Here is a 23,138-nt window from a genome sequence, read left to right as displayed (position 1 = left end):
GTGGACTGCGACTACCCAAACATAGAGTGTGAGCATTACTCTAGCTCCAAGTCCCTATCTGAAGGGTTCTTAGCATTCATTCCCTGCATTGCTATGGAACAACTTGTTACCACTCCCACAAGAGGTGACAACATGCTGCACCTGTTCATCACCAACATGTGGACTATATGCTCCAGACCAGTCATGTATCCCTCACTGTGTGATGACACCATCTACAACCCACACTGTATATTCACATACCACATGCAGCCCCTGCACAGAACACCACAGTCATACAGTTGTCTAATGCATATTCCATGTATTCACATGAGGCAGGCTTTGGACATGGGAACTATTGAAATTCACAGGTACATATGTGTAGGTGGCACACACATACATCATGTGTGCATTCACATTACTGATATAATGTATGTTGTGCAATATTGGGAACAACACCCCACACACATGGACAAACTGTGTGACAAAAACACACATGGCATTTGTAGGATACAGATCCCTATCTAACTATGTTATGTCACTTGTGAGAGACGCAGTAACAGAGTGCGCTATTTGCATTACTGGGAGGCTTGCTTCCTCCTGCTGTACTTATAGGGTGCTGACATCATCAGTGTTTAGACAGTGGAATATGCAGCATGTGTTGTGTTGTACTAGTTGCCAAAAGGAACATTTCTCTTACACATAGAATTACACACACACTACTCCCTCACACACATTCACACACACACTGAGCACTTGCAGGATTCAAACCCCTACCTAACTATGTTATGACACTTGTGAAAGACGCAGTAACAGAGCGCACTATTCAAATCACTGGGTAGCATTTGTGCTCCTGACATATGTATAGTGTGCTGACATCATTATGTATGAAGAGGTATGTACATCTGTTACTATCCATCAGTACAGGGGAGAGCATATCTATGCATTAACTTTGCACAGGCACAGTGGCCTACTGTACTGCAGAGGCAGATGCCAAATACACTGTGGATAGCCTTCTGTATTCCCTAGGGACAACAGCCTAGTATTGCACTGTACGGCCATATGTTTACCTGTCAGATGCAAGTATCTGTTGCTCATATACTGTTTGTGGGTCTTTATTGCCATAGCTTTCCCTATCTCTATGAACAACTTGTGTACTGTGGAAGATGTTTGCATATGAGTGGGATCCAGTACTTTACTTATGTCTCTGTTGTAATTTCACTGTGTGCACTGGGCAGATTTCTGTATTGTGGGAGGTTCCTGTGTTAACACATACAAATGCCAAATATGTGTGTGCAACTGCTGAACTGTGACATGGCCTAAGTGTGTGAGCATGCCCAGTTCACAGTTTCTATGGCTTCTTGACTGACACGTCTCATTTATCTAAGTGTGCGAGCATGCCCAGTGTGAACTTTCCTTATGTTGGGATCTGTGGTCCACCACATTTGTGTTTGTGTGTGGACGTCATCTATATTTCACATGTACAGTTGAGTGTTGGACATCAGGTTGTGTTCTTAATGCCCAACTGCTTTGTGTCTGAACCTAACAGGCATTATGCTGTGCCTGCAGGGTCACCATGGGATAATTTGCATACAGTTGTCAACATCCTTTCCTACTCACCAAACAGTTGTATTGTCGTATAGTGTACTGGTGCAGTACTTTCACTGTGGTGGACAGTATCATCGGTGTCAGTCCTATCACTGCTTATAATATTTATAGTGAGCACACCAGACTGGTTGAGGGCCTGTTGTGCAGATATGACCATGTTGCATTTTGTTCAGATATGGACAGCATAGTACATGATTGTCCAAGATTGTTAATGTATTCCACAACTTGTGTGGACAGTGACAAACAATGGCCATGTGCCCTAGTCCATTTGTAATGCTAGTCACAGAGTGTTTGTCCTTCAACACACATTTACTGGTGTTTGCCATGACATATGTCAAGGTTAGTGTGCTGTGCCTCTGCCTACCCGTGACATACAGGTGATATCCAGGGTACACCTACCATCTCCCATCCAGTCATCATGATTCCTCTGGATGACAGTCAATGAGGGACTCCCTGAATAACCTATACTGGGAGTTTAGTCGTGAGTGGAGTGAGCTTCTGGGTTATGGACCAATCGGTACAGCATGTCCTGTTTATGTCTGTGCTGGGGTTCAGGCCTGTCAGCTGCATAGGTCACCAGCATTCAGATTTTACATGGTGCCACATGTCCATTGATACCAGCTTGGTCATGGCTTTATACATCATGCACAGTTCACCTCCAGCCAGGTGGTATGGCACTGTGTGGAGCTGCAGTTTGTTTAATCAGGCGACACATGGCATCTGTTACAGCTCTGTGATCCTCCTGGTGGGGTATTTGTGGGGTCTTTCCAGTTGATGCAGGTGTCTGCTAAGGTACATCCCTGAAGGGCCATTGTACACAATTGTGAGGCTGCTGATGGATGACTGAAGAGGCAAATTGACCTACCCTGACCTAGCTGTGCTTACCTTCATGATTAGGTGGGTATATGGTATGTTTCTGTAACCACTACAGACACATGGTTGTCACATGCAGGATATCTATCACCTTGTGTCCCCAGGTCTCTTATTGCTCCTGATGTACTTACTGGGTTAACACCTATGTGGTAATTTCTGGCCATGTACTGTGTTTCCACAGGGGATGACTATGCACTATTCTGCATTTAGCTTGTTGACATGGCTGTGGCACCACTTGTCTGTTTCTATGTGTGCCTTTTGTAGGTTGCTTGTGTCAGCTGGAGGGTCCGATATGGTGGGCAGTTTGTAGTCCTCTGCGAACCTGTTCAGACAGAGTCCTTCCATGTTGGCCTGTACCTATGTGACATATATAGCATACAAGTGAGGTCCCAGGACCATGCCTTGTGGGATGCCAGTTGTATCTGGTTTGCAGTCTGACATGGCTGCAGCATGTCTGACCAGGTCAGTTCTGTCCTTGAGCTGGTTTGCAACCCATCTACTTGGATAGGGGTTTATAGTTAGGCTGGTGAGCTTATCTGTACTGACCAACTAGGGTATTGTATGGAAGGGTTTAGCAAGGTCCAGATAGGCTGTGTGATCCACATTCCCCACATCAATGGCCTTGGTGTGCGTTTCACATGAGTCAGACATGTGTAAGGGGCAGGATCTGACCTATGACAGCCACACTGGGTAGGGTCCAATGTCTGTAGGTACCCAATCTCGTTATTTCTGGGATCCATGATCATCCTTTCCATTACTTTGCCAACCTAGATAGTGAGGGTTGAGGGGTGATAGTTTGCAGTATCCATTCAGGCACCACTGTTGCTGTACACTGCTCTTTGGGTACATATCCTGTGGTAAGACTGATAGTGAGCAGTAGTGCTATTTGGTGTTCCATTATTCTTACAGTACTTGTTGGACACAACCCAGGACACCATCTGGTACCATTGATGCTGTGTGGTGTGCTTTGTAGATGCTGGCTGTTACCTCAGCATCTGCAATGTCAGGGGGCCAGCACTCTGCTGGGATAGATATTTGGCAGTTAGGTGCTGGTGGGGAGTTTGCAAATAATCTGTTAGGTAGGATTTTGGCAATGTGTGTGGGTTTGGTGTATTGTTTGTGATAGAGTACTGCAGAGCATATCTGTGGATTATCATCATGGTTCCTACCATCAGGTAGGACAGCTGTGTAATAATCCTTTGTGTTCTGCACAATTTGTATCGTCATAGGTTCATAGGTTCATACTAGGCTATCTGCCCTGGCCTTGTTTGAGCATGGACAGACTGTGTGTGAGTTTCAACACCCCTTGCAATGTGCATATTATGCCCATGTAGGGTTTACTTTACTAGATGTGACACAGGGATGGCCCCCAGTGTACACCTACCATCTCCCATGCACTTCACCAGATTTCTCTTGTTGAGTATGAGTGTGGTGCTCAGCCTGTCATGGACTGGGATTCTGTTCCAGAGTGTAAGGAGCCTCTGGGTTATGGATCTGTCCCTCCAGCACATCCTATTAATCTATGTGTGGAGGTTCAGATATCTCACTGTGGTGTCTCTGGTGGATTTGGGGTTTCTGCAGTGGAGCATGTCCATTCATTCTGGATTGGACATGGCCTTGTACATCAGGCATACATCGCCTCTGACTGGGCAGTATGCTTGTGAATTGGGCTGTGGTTTCATCAGCCAGGCTGCAGATGTCAAATGTTTGGACCCTTTATCCTGTTGGTGAGGTACATTTGGGGTCTTTCTAACTGCTGCAGGTGTAAGGTAAGGTACATCCGAACTGGGGCATTGTTGTCACGTATGGGCCTGATAAGGGATGAGTATGGGGGCACAGTGACCTCTCTTGATCTACATGTGCATCCTTTTATATTAAGGTGGGCAATATAGCAGGTCTTCCTGGCCACCTTGGCAATGTGAGTGGAAGTATACCCCTCACTGGTGAGATCAGATCATAAACTAATCTCGCTGGAGGTCCTCATCCCGCCACCACCTGAAATAAAAAAGACCACAGTGAAAAACTTCTCAAAAGCCGACTTCACACTTCTAAAAACTAGTGTGGTCTCCATTAAGGCCCCTGAGCCAGTGGTAAACATTACTCAAACCGCTGAATCACTTACAAATGCCTTCTACCAGCACCTACAGGACTGCATGGATCAGGCAATCCCAAACAAAACTAAGACTCTTTGTACCAAAGGCAAGCGTCCAGTCTGGTGGACCCCAGCCATAAACAAGCTCTACAACAAAAGGAGGAAGCTACTACAAGATAGAGCAAAATCCATGAAAGGTAAGACACCTTTGATCATTATAAGTAAAAAACTAAGAGCTCTCATAAAATCATCCAAGGCAAATTTTGAGAGAAAAATCGCCAAGGACTCAAAAGACAATCATAAGATCTTCTTTAGCTATGTTAGAAACCTAGGAGGAAACTCCCAGATATGCTCAGAATTGGTTCAAAATGATGTGAAGATTACTGAACCTACACACATTGCCAACATACTGGCTGACAGGTTCAGTGCAAGCTTCTCCCCCCCTCCCCCCCAAAAGGAGAGATATCTATACCAGAGGATTATAGCCCCCCAAACATCTCCAACGCCCAGGTGAGAACTGCTCTCTCCAAAGCAAAAAACAGCATCCATGGGACGGATGATGTCCCCGGCTGTGTGCTCCACGAACTCAATGAGGAATTAAACCCGCAGTTAGGACAGCTGTTTAATCTTAGCCTCACCTCAGGATACGTACCCAAGGAGTGGCGCATGGCGACTGTGGTCCCACTTCACAAGGCGGTGCCTCCACCGACCCTGGAAATTACCGTCCCATTAGCTTGACAAGCCTTATCTGCAAAGCCATGGAGAGGATCATAATGGAACTCATAAATAAAGACATAGGAACTTGCAGACTTTGGATCCAACCCAGTTTGGCTTTGTCAAAGGCAGATCATGCCTTTAAACTTGGTTGACTTTTTGAGACAGTCACCAAGGCCATTGATGAGGAAAGGCAGTCCATACAGCCTACCTTGACCTGGCAAAGGCCTTGACACAATACCCCACTCAGGTATCATCGAAAACTCATCAGCTTGAATGTAAACCCATACATCACAAGATGGGTTGCAAACTGGCTAAGTGACAGAACCCACAGGGTCAGAGTTGCTGGAGCCATGTCAGACTCAAAGCCTGTCACAAGTGGTGTCCCACAGGGCTCAGTCCTGGGTCCACTCTTGTTCAGCATCTACTTTTCTGAAGTACAAGCAAACACAGGAGGGTTATGGCTGACAAAGTTTGCAGATGACTGCAAACCGGGCACCATAGTCGAAAACACATCTGACACAGATATCCTTCAGAAGGGCCTCACAGAAACGGATAACTGGTGCCAGAGCCATGGCCTAAAGTTAAATGCCAAGAAATGCATAGTCATACCCTTCTGGAAAAACAAGGTTACCCCTAGCTACCATATAGGTGGCAATCCACTGAGCACAGAAGAAGTCATCAGGGATCTGGGGACCCAGGTTGACAGTAGCCTTTCGTTTGACACTCATGTTGCTAAAGTAGTTAGGAAAACCTTCTACATTGCCCACCTGATCATGAAGGGATTCACATCTAGATCAAGGGAGGTCATCGTCCCCTGTACTCATCACTCATTAGACCTATGATTGAGTACAATGCCCCATTCGGAATGTATCTGACCCGACACCTGCAGCAGCTGGAAAGGCCCCAAAAGTTCCTCACCAAAAGGATAAAGGGTCACAAAAATATGTCTTATGCTGCCCGACTGAAAGAACTCCAGCTCTATTCAGTCTCATACCGCTTGCTCAGAGGTGACCTGTGCCTGACATATAAGGCCATGTCAAACCCTGATTTGATGAATATGCTTCACCTCAAAAAAATCTAGATCCCTCAGAACCACAAGGGCGGAGACTTAAACCTTGACACGGTTATTAATAGAACGTGCTGGAGGGACAGATTCATCACCCAGAGACTCCCTATGCTGTGGAACAAAATCCCGGTACATGTGAGGCAGAGCACCTCGCTGGCCTTGTTCAAGAGGAATCTTGACCAATGGATGGGGGATCGCAGATATACCCCAGGGATTACTTCAGTGTCACTGCTTGACACAGGCACAGCAAAATAATAGGCATAGTTTTATTCAAACTAAAGGGGTGGCGAAAGCCAAATAACTATGGGCTAGGCTTATAAATGCCCTTGGGCAGATAGCCTAGTATGAACCTATGAACCTATGAACATGACAGGTTACCGTCCACTTGTGTCCCTAGGTCCCTGATTACTTCTTCCGTACATAATGGATTGCCACCTATGTCATACTCTGTGTGTGCCTTGTTTGGTATTTGTTGAGACATTCATACTCTGTAGTGTCTTCAGGAAGGCTGGCTAGGGTTCCTGGGTTTGTGAGTGTGGCCTGTAGCAGGCTGCAAACAGGGAACACAGTTTGAGCCACTGTTACTTGCCCGTGGATAGTCCATGCTGCTTCTTGCTGTGGTACCAACCTGGGGGTGTGGTTATCCTTGACAATTACTGATAGCCACACTCCTATTGTAGTGTGTTCCATGTTTTGAAGCTGTAGAGCATGGTATGAGGCATAACCTGGTAGTATTAGGGTGCTCTTTTGGGCCTTGACCCAGGTTTCTGTTACACAACAGATATTACCATTCTCCATGCTGTGGTGGGTTTGGTCTGCATGCACCTTGCAGGTTAGACTTCTGGCGTTGGGTAGCATTACGTCCAGGTTGTTATCCCTTGTGCTACCTATGGTGGTGAGTTTGTGTTTCCAGCCTTACCTATTCAAGGCACAGTGGGGGTGACAACAGCCTTTGCCAGTATCCACACAGCCAGGTGTGCTGGGTGCATGCCATCCCTAGCAGGTGGGGCATCATGTCTTGCTCAGCATGTCAGCCCAGGCTGTCAGCCATTTGTTCCCCCTTGCTAACAGCAATACTTCAGCCAATTATAGTACTTGATCTTGTTGTCTTCATAGTATAGCATCATGCTTGGTCAGGGTGAGATGTTAGGCAGGGTCTTCATGTTTGCATATACTAGATGGTGTTACATTGCTTAACACATGGCAATCATGCCTCAGGTGGTGCTGCAGGGCTGCCTCTGTCAGATGCACATACTACACTCCCTGTACATGTTTGGAAGCAGGTTGTGTCATGTTAGGCGTCCCTGTTACTATATGAGTGAGTCAGAGAGGGGTATCATTCCCAGGGTTCCTACTGAGCCAGTGTATGTGCTATGCGTTACCTCTTTGCAAATGCCAGGGCATACTGGGCACGCCTCCTTCTGCCTACTGGGGCAGGCTCAGGTTGTTCCTCCTCCGAGTTACGCCCTGCCTGTGATGGCCTTGGCAATGGTGGGGGGTTGTTTGTCCCGGCCCTATGCTGGTCCTGCTGCAGCTGTTTTCGCAGAATCATATTATGTAGCATAGCACATACCATGACAATTTGGGTACATGTAGTTGGTGAGTACTGCAAGGCTCCACCAGATGTGTCCAGGCACCAGAACTATGACTTGAGCAGCCCAAATACACGCTCTATTACATTACGTGTTTGTGCATGTGCCTCATTATGGCATTCTTGTTCATGTGTTTGCGTTTTTGATGGGTGTCATCAGCCACGGCTCCAGTGCATATCCTGCATCCCCCATTAGGTGACCATGTGTGATGTCCCCATTGGCAAATGTCTGGTACAGCTGCGTCAAATGCCAGATATGGGAATCATGGTAGCTCCCAGGGCAGCCAGCACACACATTCATTATTATGCCCTGGGCATCACACAGGACCTGGCAGGTGATGGAGGGGAAGCCCTTGCGGTTATTGTAGGCCCTACCCTGCTCACCGGCTGGTGCTTTGATGCATATGTGAATGCAGACTATTGCACCCACTACCTCAGGGTATTCCGCTATTTGATGGAAGAGACGCATATTGCTGGCCAATACCTCACGGGAATTGGGGAAATATACATGCTCACCGACATGTGCTGACATGGCATCCAGGAACTGGTGCAGTACCCTGGAGGCTGATGCCTGTGATATCCCCATCATATCACCAGTTGGTCTCTGGAAGGTACCTGTTGCTAATATTCTTAGGCCAACACATACCTTGGTTTCCAATGGGATGGGTTCCCCTCTGTTGGTTCTGTGTGTGAGGCGTGGCCTGCACAACTCAACAGTTTTCTGCAGGAGGTCTCTGTCCACTCTATAGCGCTCCACTATCTCCAGCTCATGTAACCCCTGATAGGTGACCCTGGGCCTGTACACTCTTCTCTGTCTCCTCACTGTGGGTTGACTGGCAGCATTTGCATTGTCACCACCCTCAGCAAGTCTCCTATGTCTCCTTATAACAGCTATGGCAGCATCTAGCATGTTTGGTCTGAGTGCAGCTTTTTCAGTTTTCACTTCTACTAGCTTACTCCTGTCTTGCAGTGTCTCTTGAGAGAAACATACTGCAATGCTGTTTGCAGTGTTTTAAATGCTGGGCTGGGCTAGTATTCTGCCTGTGTAATTGCCTGCTTCTAATTGTTTTCACCTGCTAGCTCTACTAGTATGCCCTGCTAGCTTCCTACTATTTCTTCTGCTTCCTTTTTCCTCTCTGTTTCCTCAGGGGGGAGCAGCACTCATACCAGCGAAAACACACTCACAGTGGCTGCCACGTCTGCATACATGCTTACACGTACTAGAATCTGCTTATTCGTGTTTAAACACACGCACACCAGCGCAAACAGTTTAATAGATCTTTACACAAGCTCCTACATGCTTACTCTGCCTTACACGCGTGCACTCTGTCTTACTCGCGCCTCCCAGTGCTCACACGCACGCATGCATGCACAGCAAAAAACTTTGGTGTTGGCCACAGTGTACACCTTCCATTTCTTGACTTTCCCATGCTTATCTGTTGACACTCCTCTTTTTATGCTGTGTGATTGACATCTTTCACATACCACTTTGTTCCAATGAGCTGGATTTCTTCCTGACATTCCCCCCTGTGATGTCACCTATTTCCTACTCTGTTACTCCCCCTTATCTAACTCTTACACTACACAGAATGTGCTCATTTGCTATGTGACAGTGTGATTCACTATCCTACCACTCATTTACATAGGATTGCCTAATAATGCTTAGTTACATGTCTTACACTCAGCTTCCCCCCTTAGCAACCACTAGACGGTGGCCATGTTGTTTTCGGTCTGCTAGTCCCTGCATTGCAAATCCATGCATTACATAAATCCCACATTTGTGGGTTTCATACCTTTATTTTTATGTCTTATTTAGCACAGCCCGTTTGCATGGGGCTGCGCTGCGTTTAAACATCGCCGATCACCGAAAAAAATATATATTTTATTTCATGTTTGCATCGGGTTACCGTGCCAATGGCCACATATTTGGCCATTGGCATGTTGCCTGCAACATATGCACACTTTATTTGGAGCTGTCATGGCTCCATTGTGTTATTTGCAGTAACGTACTCAGTTGTCAACTGAGTACATTTCTGCACCTAACACGACTCTTACACGGGCTGGTTTCAGCTTCGTGGATCACTAATCTACCTCATTTGCATGCCTTTCGGCTGCAAGTGAGTTAATTAGCATATCAACGCCCTGCCCGTGTAAGAGTCATTTTAGCTGGTCTCTTACACAGGATTTCGGGCTGTTCCTGGATCGCGATGGCTGCATGGAGTCTTACACGACTCTTAGACTCCGTGCAAGCCATCGTGAATCCTGCCGCATGTCTGTAACACTTCAATCAAAGTAATATTGTTATAGAGTAATGATTATTTGGGGATGGATACAATATGGTAGCATGGCAGGAACCCATTTGTTTCTTAAAACTGTTGACTTAATGCAACTTCATTTAACTGCCTTGATTATATAAGTGGAAACTGGGAAATGCCACAGGATGGATACCCTTTCCATCCAAGAAAGTGAATTGATGTCTTTGCATTAATTAGAAAAGCTATTTTACAATTAAGTGGTTTAGTGCCTACTTGTTTTCTGTTTTCTTAGGTGCAGTTCACCTTGCTTGTTTTCCTGCTACTTGCTATACAAATATACAGCAGATTATGTGCTGCTATGCAGTGATTAACATGATTAGGCTTAAGAAAAGGATGGCTTGGCAATTGTCATGTGCACCATTTTAACAGTGGTGCCTTTCTGCAATTTATGTATTTATTTGAAATTTTTAAAAAAATTGTGGCAGCAGTGTTTCTTTAATTTTAAATAATAAACTGCCCCCAGCACCCCTGTTCAATGCTTTGGCTCCCTGTAACAGATGTACTGTGCATTTGAACAATCAGTTTGCAAAACTATCTCTTCCTTGACATCCCATAATCTTCCTGTTTTCAGGGGACAACAAGGAGTAAGCCCACAAGTACTCATTGTGTAATATATATATATATATATAGGTTCATAGGTTGATACTAGGCTATCAGCCCTAGGGCCTATACAAGCCTAGCCATAACAATTCCCTGGCTATTTCTTCCCACAGTATTTACAGTATTTACTTCCCTATATATGGTTTACTATCACAATGTCGAACGTGGATGCTGCACAGACGGAAAAACGAGTTACAGATCTCCAAATTTCCTTGCTGCCAAGCATTCCATGTTTAAGATTCCTATCAACGAATGCTACTGTGCATTTGCTGATATGAACTCAAAAAGCTGCACAGAGATCATGGTACAGTGAGGTTTGGGATATTCATCCCTTTCTTCACTGTAGTGAGATTTTGGAGTTGGAATATATAGTTATCAGGTGGTGTGGGAGGTGCAACCCCCCCCCCCCCCCACAGGGTGGTGCAGGAGGGATTGTCCCCCTGCAAAACCATGATGTAAAGTATAGGAGTTTCACATAAGTCTGCTCCTATATGGAAGTCACATGCTCTGTTTGACAACAATGTTGAATCTGCTGGATTTGTTCAGCAAGTTCGACATTGTGTGCAGTCAGATATTCTCACATTCACCCTTTTCTTCGATGTTGTGACATTTTGATAGTAAACATTCATATACATATATATATATATATATATATATATATATATATATATATATATATAGATAGATATTTGTTTTTTTGTTTGTTTTTTTTTAATTTTGGCAGTGAAATAGATATGAGCAGTGAAAAATTGTGCAGAACTGACTAGCCCATATTTTATGCATTTTTCTTTCTATTTTAATTGTTAGACCATGGACATCTATCAGACAACAAAGTAGCTATAATTGCTGAGACTGTTTGTAAAGGAAACTGACTGCTATTTGTTGCTCATTATTCTAGCTTTGAAGAACTAGTGTGACTTGTGTGAAACAATTTGAAATAAGTTATTATGTAGCTACTGTGTGTGAGGAATGAAGCTAAAATACCCTGGCCATTATTTTTTATTGCAGTCAGATGCCTGAAGAGGACACAGTTAAATAAAGTGACTATGGGTACTGGGAGGGTAGGGGCTATCAGTAGACAAAGTAACCTATTTCTTGTGATTTTTTTTTTCAGTTAAACAGTCACTATTGTAGTGTTGCAAGACTAGTATGTGAGAATAAGAATGAAAGATCTTATTGTGATTGCTGTGTATTTCTGTAAAATAAACCTGACATGCATTACTGTGGCTGCTTTTATTATTTTTAACCACAGTAAGATAGCTGAGATGTCCATAGCTAATGAAGTGGCCATAACTGATGTGCACAGAGGCTGTCTATGGGAAATATTGTCTTAACTCTGCCATTGTGCAATCACTGTTAAACAGCAATCACTGATCTGATATGTCAGGAGTAAGTGTCACACAGTGTATTGTATTTCCTGAAATCAGTATAAAAGTAGTATTTCTATGGGTTATACTTGTATGTGTGTGTGTGTGGGGGGGGGGGGGTGGAGGGCCACATATTTGCATGAATGTGTGGGAAGAGAATGTTGCACTATATTTAAGAGTAGCAAGTTGATCATTTATTTCACTCTTTCCATCGATGCCAAACATAAGCACTGCACACGGTAAGTGGAAATATTTGGGGGGGGGGGGGTGGGCAGGGTATATGTGCATGAAAGCAATTGATCATTGGTATAGTGGCACAGCAATTAGTGTTGCTATCCTACTGTGCTTAGCTCTGGTTGAGTTCTTGGCTGTCGTTCCTTCTGTGAGGATTCTGACCTTGACTCTATGTGGATTTGTCTATTTGCTATGGTTTTCTCCAAACCATAAAGGCATAATGTAGATGAACTGGTTTTCCTCTCTTTTGAGACATACTTTTTGCTTAGTTGCTCTTTGCACTAAACGTCTTCCTTATTGGTACCTAATCATAGGAAGCCTCTTTTGAGTATCCATTCAACTTAGTATCATTCTGCTCCTCTTCCTCTGACATTAATGCATCATTACAGTTCTTAGCAAGAGCCTGCAATAATCTTCATGGGAGACCATAAGAGAGGATGAAAGTAATAGTCCCTAGCCTCAATATTTTGGTGGTGCACACTGGTTTGCCTGGAGGATTACATCAAAAAGCAGCCCTTTTTCATTGCTGCAAATTTCCTAGGATAGGTAACCTTCTTGGATCTTTCAGTAAAACCAGCTTTGTCATGGCACATAGTTTTGTCAAAGTAGCAAGACTCTACTAGCATTTTATCTTGCATAATCTTGAGATGTATTCTATCATTTAATGAATGGAACTGCTGGAGGTTTCTATTTTGTAGCAGATATGGCTAATTTTAGAAAATGCTGTTCTTCAGACAATTCTGTTTCCTATGTAGTCAGATAAGAGGTAGACTAGGTTACCCATCAGTGAAAAAGGTTCCTCTCCTTGGCCACTTGTAGCAGCCTCTGTTTATCCAGAAAATTAAGACAGCTTGCAACATCTATCACAAAATAAATGTATATATGCTTGAAATGGACTGCTTTGTGTATGTGTGTGTGTGTGTGTGTGTGTGTGTGTGTGTGTGTGTGTGTGTGTGTGTGTGTGTGTGTGTGTGTGTGTGTGAGTTTGTGTGTACCATGTATAACTTATCAGAATGTTTCATTGATCAATAATTTTTTTTTGTCGGGCATCCAGCTCAGTTTTTATAAGATGTGTAAAAAATGCTATTATAGTCAGACCTGGTTAAAGTGATGATCCATGGTATAATATATCATCTCTGCAAAAAATGGATGATAGATGCAAAAAACTCCCATGTTTAAGATATTGCTTAGCAATGAAAAGGTAGTACAATAAAAAAATGTTGCTTAAAAATCAGTGTAAAATCATCTTAGTTTTCCCTATATAACTCATTGTTTTCAAAGTATGGTTGACAGCTAATTTATACTTTTTTCACATTCAAATATGGCATTAGGAACCATGATTTAACACATTTCGCATTACCCTGCAACATGCCATTTTTTACACTGCTAATAGAGATGTATTTTTGACGTTTTTAATTATGTGTATCAATAAATTAACAAAGCACCACACAGAGGATTCATTTAAAGCTTAATACAAGTTATTAAGTTCCATATTTTTTTTACTGGCAGAACACAGTTTCAAAAGTTACATGATGTATAGCAATACCCCATTTTTGTGACAACATCATTCTTCAGTTTCATAAACCAGTGTTCAGAAGTTTTTCTTTGATGCATGTATTTTGCCAAAAACAACACAAAAACTAGCACTATGCATTCTCCCATGTAAGACTATCAAAAAGAGGTTGTAAAAAGAATTATTAATGTGAATACTTACCAAGACCGATTGAATGCATAAATGAAAGAATGAATCAATGAATGGTTTACTAGAACCAATATTTTCAGGCATATTAGTTTTCAGAGCTACACTGAGTTCAAATGATCTATTTGCTACTCATACACAGGTGATTTGTTCATGTCAGGAATGTGTTTTCTCTGCATTCTATGAGATGCTGCTTTGGAGAATGATTGCATCTTTGGTGCTATTCATTTTCAAGCTGATATTAATGGTAAGTTGATTAGGATTAAATGCATTTATATATTCACATTTTTTGCCACAATTTGTATGTGTCAAAGCCCACATTCTGTTGACTTCAGATGAATTAAAGACTTTTCTGAAACTAGTAGAATAGCATTTTAAGTATGCAGTCTATACAGAGGGTGCTGTATTCAACATGGACATTGAATTCCTTTTAAACTGGAGTATTTTTACTTAAATATATTAAATAACATAATAAGACAATACAATCATCACACACACACACACACACACACACACACACACACACACACACACACACACACACACACACACACACACACTTTTTTATAAATTATTGTTTAACATGACTGGAGTTTTCTCATAGAGTAACACCTAGAAAAGTGTACATATTTGGAATTAAAGGATCCTCCATAGATGTAGAAGCCTAATCCATACAGCATTTAGCTTCACTGCATGTATTTGCAGTCTACATCTTGACTAAAATGCATGCCTTCTGAGCATTATTGCTTGTTTAACTGACTTTAAAAGTAGGCATGTGTTGTGTTATTGTTCAATTAGTCCTGAGCAGCAGGAGGCTATTAACCCTCTTACATCCTGGATTCTTTCAAACTAGGAAACTTCTTGAGAGGTTTTCTTCCACCTATTCTACCAACAGCATACCTCACATGATTTGTAATATCTGATAAAGGGTGAACATTGCAAAACTTGTTTATCAGATAATGGCTACACATTGGTTGTACTATCAAAATGCTGTCTGGTGAGCCAGAATATATGAATACTTTCTATTGCAGACCTTCATTTCTAAAATGAAGTTACGTTTCCATAGAAAGGAATTACTAGATTCCACATTCATATCTTATATTTTAAATAGAGATGCCTAGAGTTAGTGGCTACAGGGTAGCTTTGCAGAGTTTTGTTTGGGGCTAGTTTGAAAAGGCTAAAATTACTCATTAACAACAAAAGCCATTCAGATGGAGGAATAGTATAAAGGATTTTATACTTTGACATAACTGCCAAAAATTTAGGTTAAAGTTAAAGAGTTATATAAAATGTGAAGGAAAATATTGTTGATTTGAAGATGTTGCATTCAAGTACTGAAACAAAAAATGTTTCTCTAGTCTGCTGATCACTTTCTAGTATTATATGATTACATTTACACTTTCTGTATGTGTCTTATATGATGCAGCAGCTATCAAAGAAAAATATATACATTCATATTGTGTCTGGGCTGCTATAATAATGGTAACAGCTATTAAAATATTAAAAGAATCTCCATCAATTAAATAGAAAGATGATAATGGTGTTTGGATGACCTGAAACTGGAATGGTGTTGATATAAATTCTTTATGGATTTATGAAGAAATGGGTTGTGATTATGTGTTGTATGGAACCTTAATTGTACCTGTGCAAATTAAACACCTGTGTAACTTGAGTTCAGTATGTTTAAAGTCTATACTTTTAAGCTATGCTGATCTGGACTCAATATAAGAGCTAGCAAGCATTCCTTAAATTTTTCTAAAAGAATAGGGGAGGGACTTCAGAATACCTTTCTCGCAATCTCAATGTGTAATATACCATACAAATGGTTACTATTATTTTCAGTTAATTATTCTAATATATTTTGTATTCCATGTGATTTTGTGCTAATTTAATAATAGTCTATAAAGCATTATGAAATTCAAAATAAGAAAACACTTGTCTTTACATTTTTTTTCAAGTATGAGACATATAATATACTTTAACTAGACAGTTGTAGTTACTTGAAACACCAAAATTCATGTTTGAAAAGTAAACCCTTACAATGCTTTATTTATTATTGTCTATTTAGCAAGAAAGGTAAGTGTCTGAATAATTTTCATTTTTTTACCTATTTTTAAATTAATTTTATATCTGTATTAGATAAGCTCTTTAAGCCTATATTTGGTAATTCCAGTAAAATGTTGCACTGCATGTTGGCATTTATGCTGTAGAACTACAAGATTTAAACCCTGGCTTCTCTTTTGTGAGAGGTATGAGAGACAGGCAAGGTCAAGATTTATAATTGGTTTAAGGCAATTCCAGGCCATTCTACAATCAGAGCTAAGTGTTTGAAGAATTCTTCTTTTAAACTGTTGCTAGTTTGAGTTCTGAGCCACTCAGCAATAAAACCAAGTGCCTAAAGATTTTTCATTTTTGTAATTGGTTTTAAGTTAATTTTGACAATCTATATATTCCAGTCCATATTTGCATTTGCACTGCATTTTGCCATGTACGTGATCCAAGTGTTAGAATTAAACCTTGATTATTTTCATGTCAGAGGAATGAGAACCCGACTAGTTCAGCAGTTGTCATTGCTTTAAGAAAGTTCCAGGCCATTCTATAATTAGAGCTATCTGAAGAATATTCACAGCCTTCCACTCTATTCATTTAACCACAATATTCCATCTATCTCCTCTTCTGTTGGTTGTTGGCAGAAAGCACAAACAATTGTCTTTCTGTCTAGTCACACCCCTTAAGATATTTACATTTGCCCTCCCATTGTATTGCCTAGATGCAGAATATGAGATATCAGTCATGTCAATCTGTATACTGCTCTTTTAAACTTGGTAGCTCTTGCATTGCCTTTCCTTAGTATAAATTTGTCTTTGGAAGCTCCTTCAGGTCTCATTTTTCTGCTCGTATTAATGACTAGTTCACAATGGACAGTTCCTCCCCTTGGATTGCTAAAGTTTCAGATACCCTGTTTGTTATGTATTCCTATCTGCATAGTACAGTAGCTAGAAGTATTAACCCCCTTTTCCATCTTACTTTTAAAATCTGCAACATCTAGCAGAAGATAAGCAATCACCAAAGAACTTTCTGTGTATCTTATATATTTTCCGACATAATTACTGACAGCCTCTGCTACTTGCCTTTTATTCATCTAAACACCTAAGGACTAGAAAAGCAGAGGCTCAGCCTGCCAGTTTTGCCTCTGTTAACCACCTTTAAGTACTAGGCATCCTAAAACAGTGTTCAGACTGTTTTCTCTTTACAGATACTGAACTCATATTTGACACTAACAATTCCAGCTGTAACAGATGTAAATACCTAATTAATTTGGAGACTTCCCTCGCACCTAACAACTTGCCCTTTGAGATTCATAAACCTCCACCACAATCCTTTACTAATCATACCAAAATGTCCTAAACTCAGGCTGTAAAAGAATCACTCTCAAAACCCACTATAAAGAAGAAGATTATGTCTCAGGGAAAAATCACGACACTAATCCACATTATGCATACCTTCCAAAAAGAGATACCATAAGCAAAAACACAGCAGATCTACCACTCTAAACTCCCAGCAGCATTAGCAATATTTTAATGACAGCTAGCTTTATTGTCAAGCATGCTGACTTGTCACTCACCAGGCTGGACAAGGGAAGGGTAACAGTGAGATGTTATTTATATGTCAGCACCTCTGACACAACCTGGTGGTAAGGACCCTAACCCTTGAAAAATGTGATTTCAGCATGGTAGTGGAACATGCAGGAATGTAGGTTATGAGATGTATGACCCCAATAGACATGCAGAAAAATATATCAGTACTTTCCATGCATGTTACTAATGCCAGAAGGACACCAGTCCTGAGTGGAATCCTTCTTCCACATTGAACAATGCCCATATACAAAGGAAATATAAGTGGCTTCAATAATTGATTAAACAGATGATTTACAGTACACCCAATATGTGTCAGCATGGAAAAAGATATTCAGCAGTCCAGTTTGCTTCACTAAAGATGGCCTACATCTTTAACTCCAAGGTTTCTGTATACACACTAAATCCATTGTTACCCATATTGTCATTTCTTTAGGCAGAGTCCAGTTGATGGATATTCCAACAGTCCTGAAATTGGATCACATTAACTTGGCCTTTCTTAATGCCAGAAGCCTAAACAATAAATTGCCTGATCTTGAGGTACTTTTGTGTTTGGGAAGCATCCATGTCTGCTCAGGTGCCAGGACTTGGTTAACATCAAGGTCTAGAGAGGTAACAACTCTCTTATACTCTGCATTAATCAGACCAATTATTGAATACAACAACTCCTTCTGAATATATCTCACTAAAAACATAAAAATTTGAAAGATTCCAAATGTTCTGAACAAAAATGATCACAGACCTAAAGTGCCTGAACTACCAGGATAGGTTGGGTGCTCTATCCCAATGCTCAGTATTTTATGGACTTTTGAGAGAAGATCTCTGCATCATGCACAATGCTATTAGAATTCAGGTTGTTCTAGACCTTTTCTATCTCACCAGGTCTGTTATCTCCACCAGTACTTGAACCAGAGTCCCAGCTCTTTGACAACAGATAAACACAGTTAAGGGATAGGTTTATAATCCAGCATGTCCTAAATCTCTGGAACAAAGTTTCTTCCATATTAACCAGTGAGACTCACTCTCTTCATTTAAACATAACCTAAATAACTATATGGTTAACCACAAATCAAATTTACTGTTGAATTGACTGGTATAGCCCTTCTGGAGAAAGGAGGCACAGCATGAAGGAAGGTACTGGTAAAGTATGAACAGACATACGATTAAGTGTCTTGGGAATATCATTGAATCCAAGCAGAAGACATATGTTTGGCAAGAAATGCATAATTCAAGAGGAAGAAATATTTAAAGGTGTCTGAAAAAGTATGTCTAGTGTTAAAATGCTTAATAGATATCTCAGTAGTTATTTTCAATTTCTTCTAGTTGCATTCACCATCACAGCTGAGACAGCAGTCAGAAGAATTGTATGCTACCATTGATCGAGTTTTGCAGGAAAGCACACCACGGGTAAACAAATGCAAAGTAAACTGCAAAAGTTTACATATTTATTCATGTATTCACATGCAGATTTTAATCTACATCAAATGCTTACTTTATATCTATGCATTTTACAGCATCGCAGTGCTTCTGTTCCAACTTCACAGAGGAGAGTGTTGGATTCAAATGGAACAAAAGTACGTAAGTAATGAATACACAGTTATATTATATCTTGAGCCTGGTCAACTCCAAATGCAAAATTTTAATTGGGCTTAATAAATACTAATTAAAGCTATACTTACATGTGTCCATACTTGCAGTATTCAAGAAAAAAATGTATGCATGTAGCATTTGTTAACCAGGAAAGTCCAACTTGGAACGAGCCAATTTTCAGTGGATGCCCAGGGCGAAATGCTCCAGATGCATGTCTTTGCAATGAAAATTAAATCTGAACATTCTTTAAGGATTCCAGCTCTGATAGATGCATCACTGACCTTCCATATATGTGATAATACAGGCTTTGAATGCACACTGCTTGAACCAGATAATATGCAAGATGTGATTGGCCTTAAGAGTGCACAGTAAATGTGCACTGCAGTTTTGGATAATGCCCAACACCTACCTCAACAAAAAGAGCTTTACACTGATCATTTGCAGAGAAAGGTTACAGTTACTGGCTATCCATGATCTTACCACCTTGCTTTTTAGCCCAATGACTTCCAGTACTGCCCTTACAGATATAACTTAAAATAGTCCAGTATTATTTTGGATATGTACACACACGCGCACACACACACACACACACACACACACACACACACACACACACACACACACACACACACACACACACACACACTTACACACAAAATGTTTTCCAGGAGGGATTTATTATTTTTGTCCAATGTAAACATTTCTCATCTGTCTTTATATAAGCAAGCACCACTAGCCTGATTGTTCAGGTACAGGTAGAAAACAATTATTGTTTACCCTTAAATATGCTAGTACCTAAGTATTTGTATGGTAGCAATAGCTCAAGGGAGTCATAGGATCACAGCATTATAGAATCATAGTAGGTTACTAGGCTAATGGCCCTCGAGTACTTACAAACCTAGTCAAGTTCAACCATTGTTCCCAAGGGTTTCTCTTTCAAGAAGACAATAAAATCAGCACCTGGTGCCCCTGTCCAAGAGGGAAACAGATGGAGCCCTGGGGTGAATTTAAAGTTACCCATTCAGTTTTCCAAGTTACACTTAAATAGGGTCAATGAGGTTTATTCCAAAGGTGAGGTAAGCTCTGTGAGACAAATCTCTCTCTTCAGCAAGTAGCAATATACTAGACTTTTTTTGCCCATTATTTCCAAGATCAGCACCAGCAGCCTCTGTCCAGGAAAGGACACTAGTGGGACCCTGGACTCAATTTTCTGCTACCCTTCCAATCATCCAGATTGTATTTAAAGAGGGGCCTAATCCAAAGGTGGGGCAACCTCTGGCAAACAAATCTGTCCTGCCAGCAAGTCCTATTGATGTCACATACCAGGTTAAGGTTTTTAGCATGAGTGACACCTGTACAGTTTGACTTTTGGATCTGCAACATTTCATCATAAAGCAGGGTCAGAGATGGCTTTACATGCAAGGCAGAGGTCACCTCTGAGCAATCTGTATGACACAGAATAAAGAGATAGGGATTTGAGCCTATCCACATAGGGTAGGTGCTTTAGACCCTGAATTTTCCTAGTCAGGAAACTTTGCGGCCTCTCCAGCTGCTGCAGGTGCTTGGAAAGATACATACTGAAAAGGGCGTTATATTAAATTATTGAAAGGATGAGGGAGGAGTACAGGGAGGTTATAACTTCTTTTTTCTGGCTACAATGTCCTTACTTATGAAGTAGGCTATATAGAAGACCCTGCTTACCACTTTGGCGACATGATAGTCAAATGTTAGGTTGCTATCAACCTGTGTGCCCAAGTCTCTCACCACTGAAAACATACTTAGGGCATTGCTGTTGATGAGGTATCTAGCAGGAACATCATTCTTGCCAAAAGGGATAATGATACAGTTTTTAGCATTGAGTTTGAGGCCATGATTCTGGCACCCCTTTTTCGTTAGGGTGAGGAAGTCTTATGGGATGTTTTTATCATTTTGGGAATCTAAGACAGCCCCCAATTTGCAGTCGTCTGCAAACTTTGTCAGCCACAGACCTTTAGTTTTTGTCTGCACCTCCGAGAAGTAGATTCCGAATAGCAGTCACTCTTCAGAAGGTGAATGTCAACAGCTGAGAAGTAAGTAAGTCTACATAAATATCCTTTTGCTGACAATAAAATCACCAGCTGCAAACCTAATACATTATATGGAATAGATAAAATAAGCACTGGACTTTCTAAAATCAAATATGCAAGCAGAAGTAGACTTGCACACTGAAATGCAAATACATAGGTTTTAACAAACAGATGATATTTAGAACACTGTGCATCACCTTTTGTGGTGCTGTCACCACTAGTAGCCGAAGCTTTGACTGAATTTGCTTTCTGATATGTAAATCCAGTCAGGAGTTGGAAAGTCTGACTGGCATGGAATGCTAGACATGAGCTAATATCCCAAAAATGCACTCTAGTATATACACTTCAGAAACAGGGCAAACACTGGCACTTAACATTTTCTCTCACTCTGCTTAAGAGTTTTAGGTTCTGTATTTCCTATTTGGCTTTAATTTTGAATGTAAGGTTTCCGACTTCTATAGAAACATAACTCTGGAGGAAAGATAAAAGTCTAGAAAAAAGCAGTGCCCCATTTGATCTGGAATACCACTTCAAGATATGAAGCTTTAGGCACTGCAAATGTATGCATATTTGAGAAACCAGTTTCACTCTTTAACAACGTAGCTTTTTTTTCCTGAATGCTATCACATATTCTATACAATTTACTTTTTTCCATTGTTTACTGTCTACTTGCTAGAAGATTTACTGTAATCACCAGTTTTTTAAAGAAAGAAATTATTAAATTCAACTCAGTTTAACACTGTATATTTGTACGTTGTAGTGAAAGATGTTTTAAGCATACCTCTCAGCTGTATAAATTTTCACAGAATGTCCAGATTTTTGCCTCATATTTGTGGTCTGTTCCTCATAAAACGTGATTTTCTGGCAAATCACTGGGATGATCTGAGGACTGAAGTCACTAAATAATGATACACATTTGAGTTTCAGACTTCATATTCTTCAGAAAAATGCATGCTAAGACAAACCCTATTATTGTAGCAACTTTGTAAGCTTATAAGAGCAATATTTAAAATCTCTCCCTATTTGCGGGCCTTTGAGCACCCCATTCTGTCAGGCTTTGCCCAGATTTTTAGAGTTTGAGAGGTATGTTTGTAAGCTTCATTCTGCATTTTACTAACCATCATGTCCCTCATAATTTTGTTTTTGTATAGTAGTCTTATATTTTATAATTCTGTTGATTCCCAGCCATGGTTTCGCTTTTCTCTCTCATCCATCTTTGAACTATGCAGTCCTTCACAATCATATCATAACAATCCTTATCAGTTCTTAATATTGTGTTGCAGACTTTTTCCTTGCTGACAAAGGACATGATGAGACACAGGCATTGCTGTAAATAGCTGGTGGGGTTAGAAAGACTAGGGGTTATATTTTCATAACTGAGCTCCATCAGACCATCCATGAGCATAAAATGGTGCATTATGAAAGTGTGTCATATATGTATTGTGTGTTCATTTAAAATCCAAGCTATGCTGCCAGATTAGACTTGTTTGAACAATAGCAGCATCAGCATATGGTATTTTTTTAAAAGTACTGCTGTACCAAGACCCACTTTTCCAAACAAGTAAGAAAAGTAGCGTTTCTTCTCCCTTAGGTATGCAATTGTCCTGCCCTCTGCTTGTACTCTATAATCAAACCTGAGTTACAACTGGTGTAATTTGGGTCCCTGCCCCATGCTACTGAGCTGATACATTTTCTGCTCTAGTAAAGGT

The 23,138-nt window shown here is 41.0% G+C and overlaps 1 protein-coding gene across 12 annotated transcripts in view; it reads left to right on the top strand.

The window, feature by feature from the left end:
- Positions 1 to 23,138, top strand: part of LOC122795548 (muscular LMNA interacting protein) — a 2,709,240-nt gene that overhangs the window by 1,648,124 nt on the left and 1,037,978 nt on the right. For 11 of the 12 annotated variants that reach the window (XM_044063771.1, XM_044063763.1, XM_044063765.1 and 8 more), the window contains 2 exons: positions 19,097 to 19,195; positions 19,288 to 19,347. In XM_044063771.1, coding sequence (XP_043919706.1) covers positions 19,097 to 19,195; positions 19,288 to 19,347 — 159 coding nt within the window. The remainder of the gene's footprint in view (positions 1 to 19,096; positions 19,196 to 19,287; positions 19,348 to 23,138) is intronic. The other variant, XM_044063761.1, reaches the window with a different exon arrangement.

This window comes from Protopterus annectens, chromosome 2.part2, assembly GCF_019279795.1.
Source record: "Protopterus annectens isolate FY-2018-M chromosome 2.part2, PAN1.0, whole genome shotgun sequence".
Lineage (NCBI taxonomy): Eukaryota > Metazoa > Chordata > Ceratodontiformes > Protopteridae > Protopterus > Protopterus annectens.
This window is presented reverse-complemented; position numbering and strand designations above follow the sequence as displayed.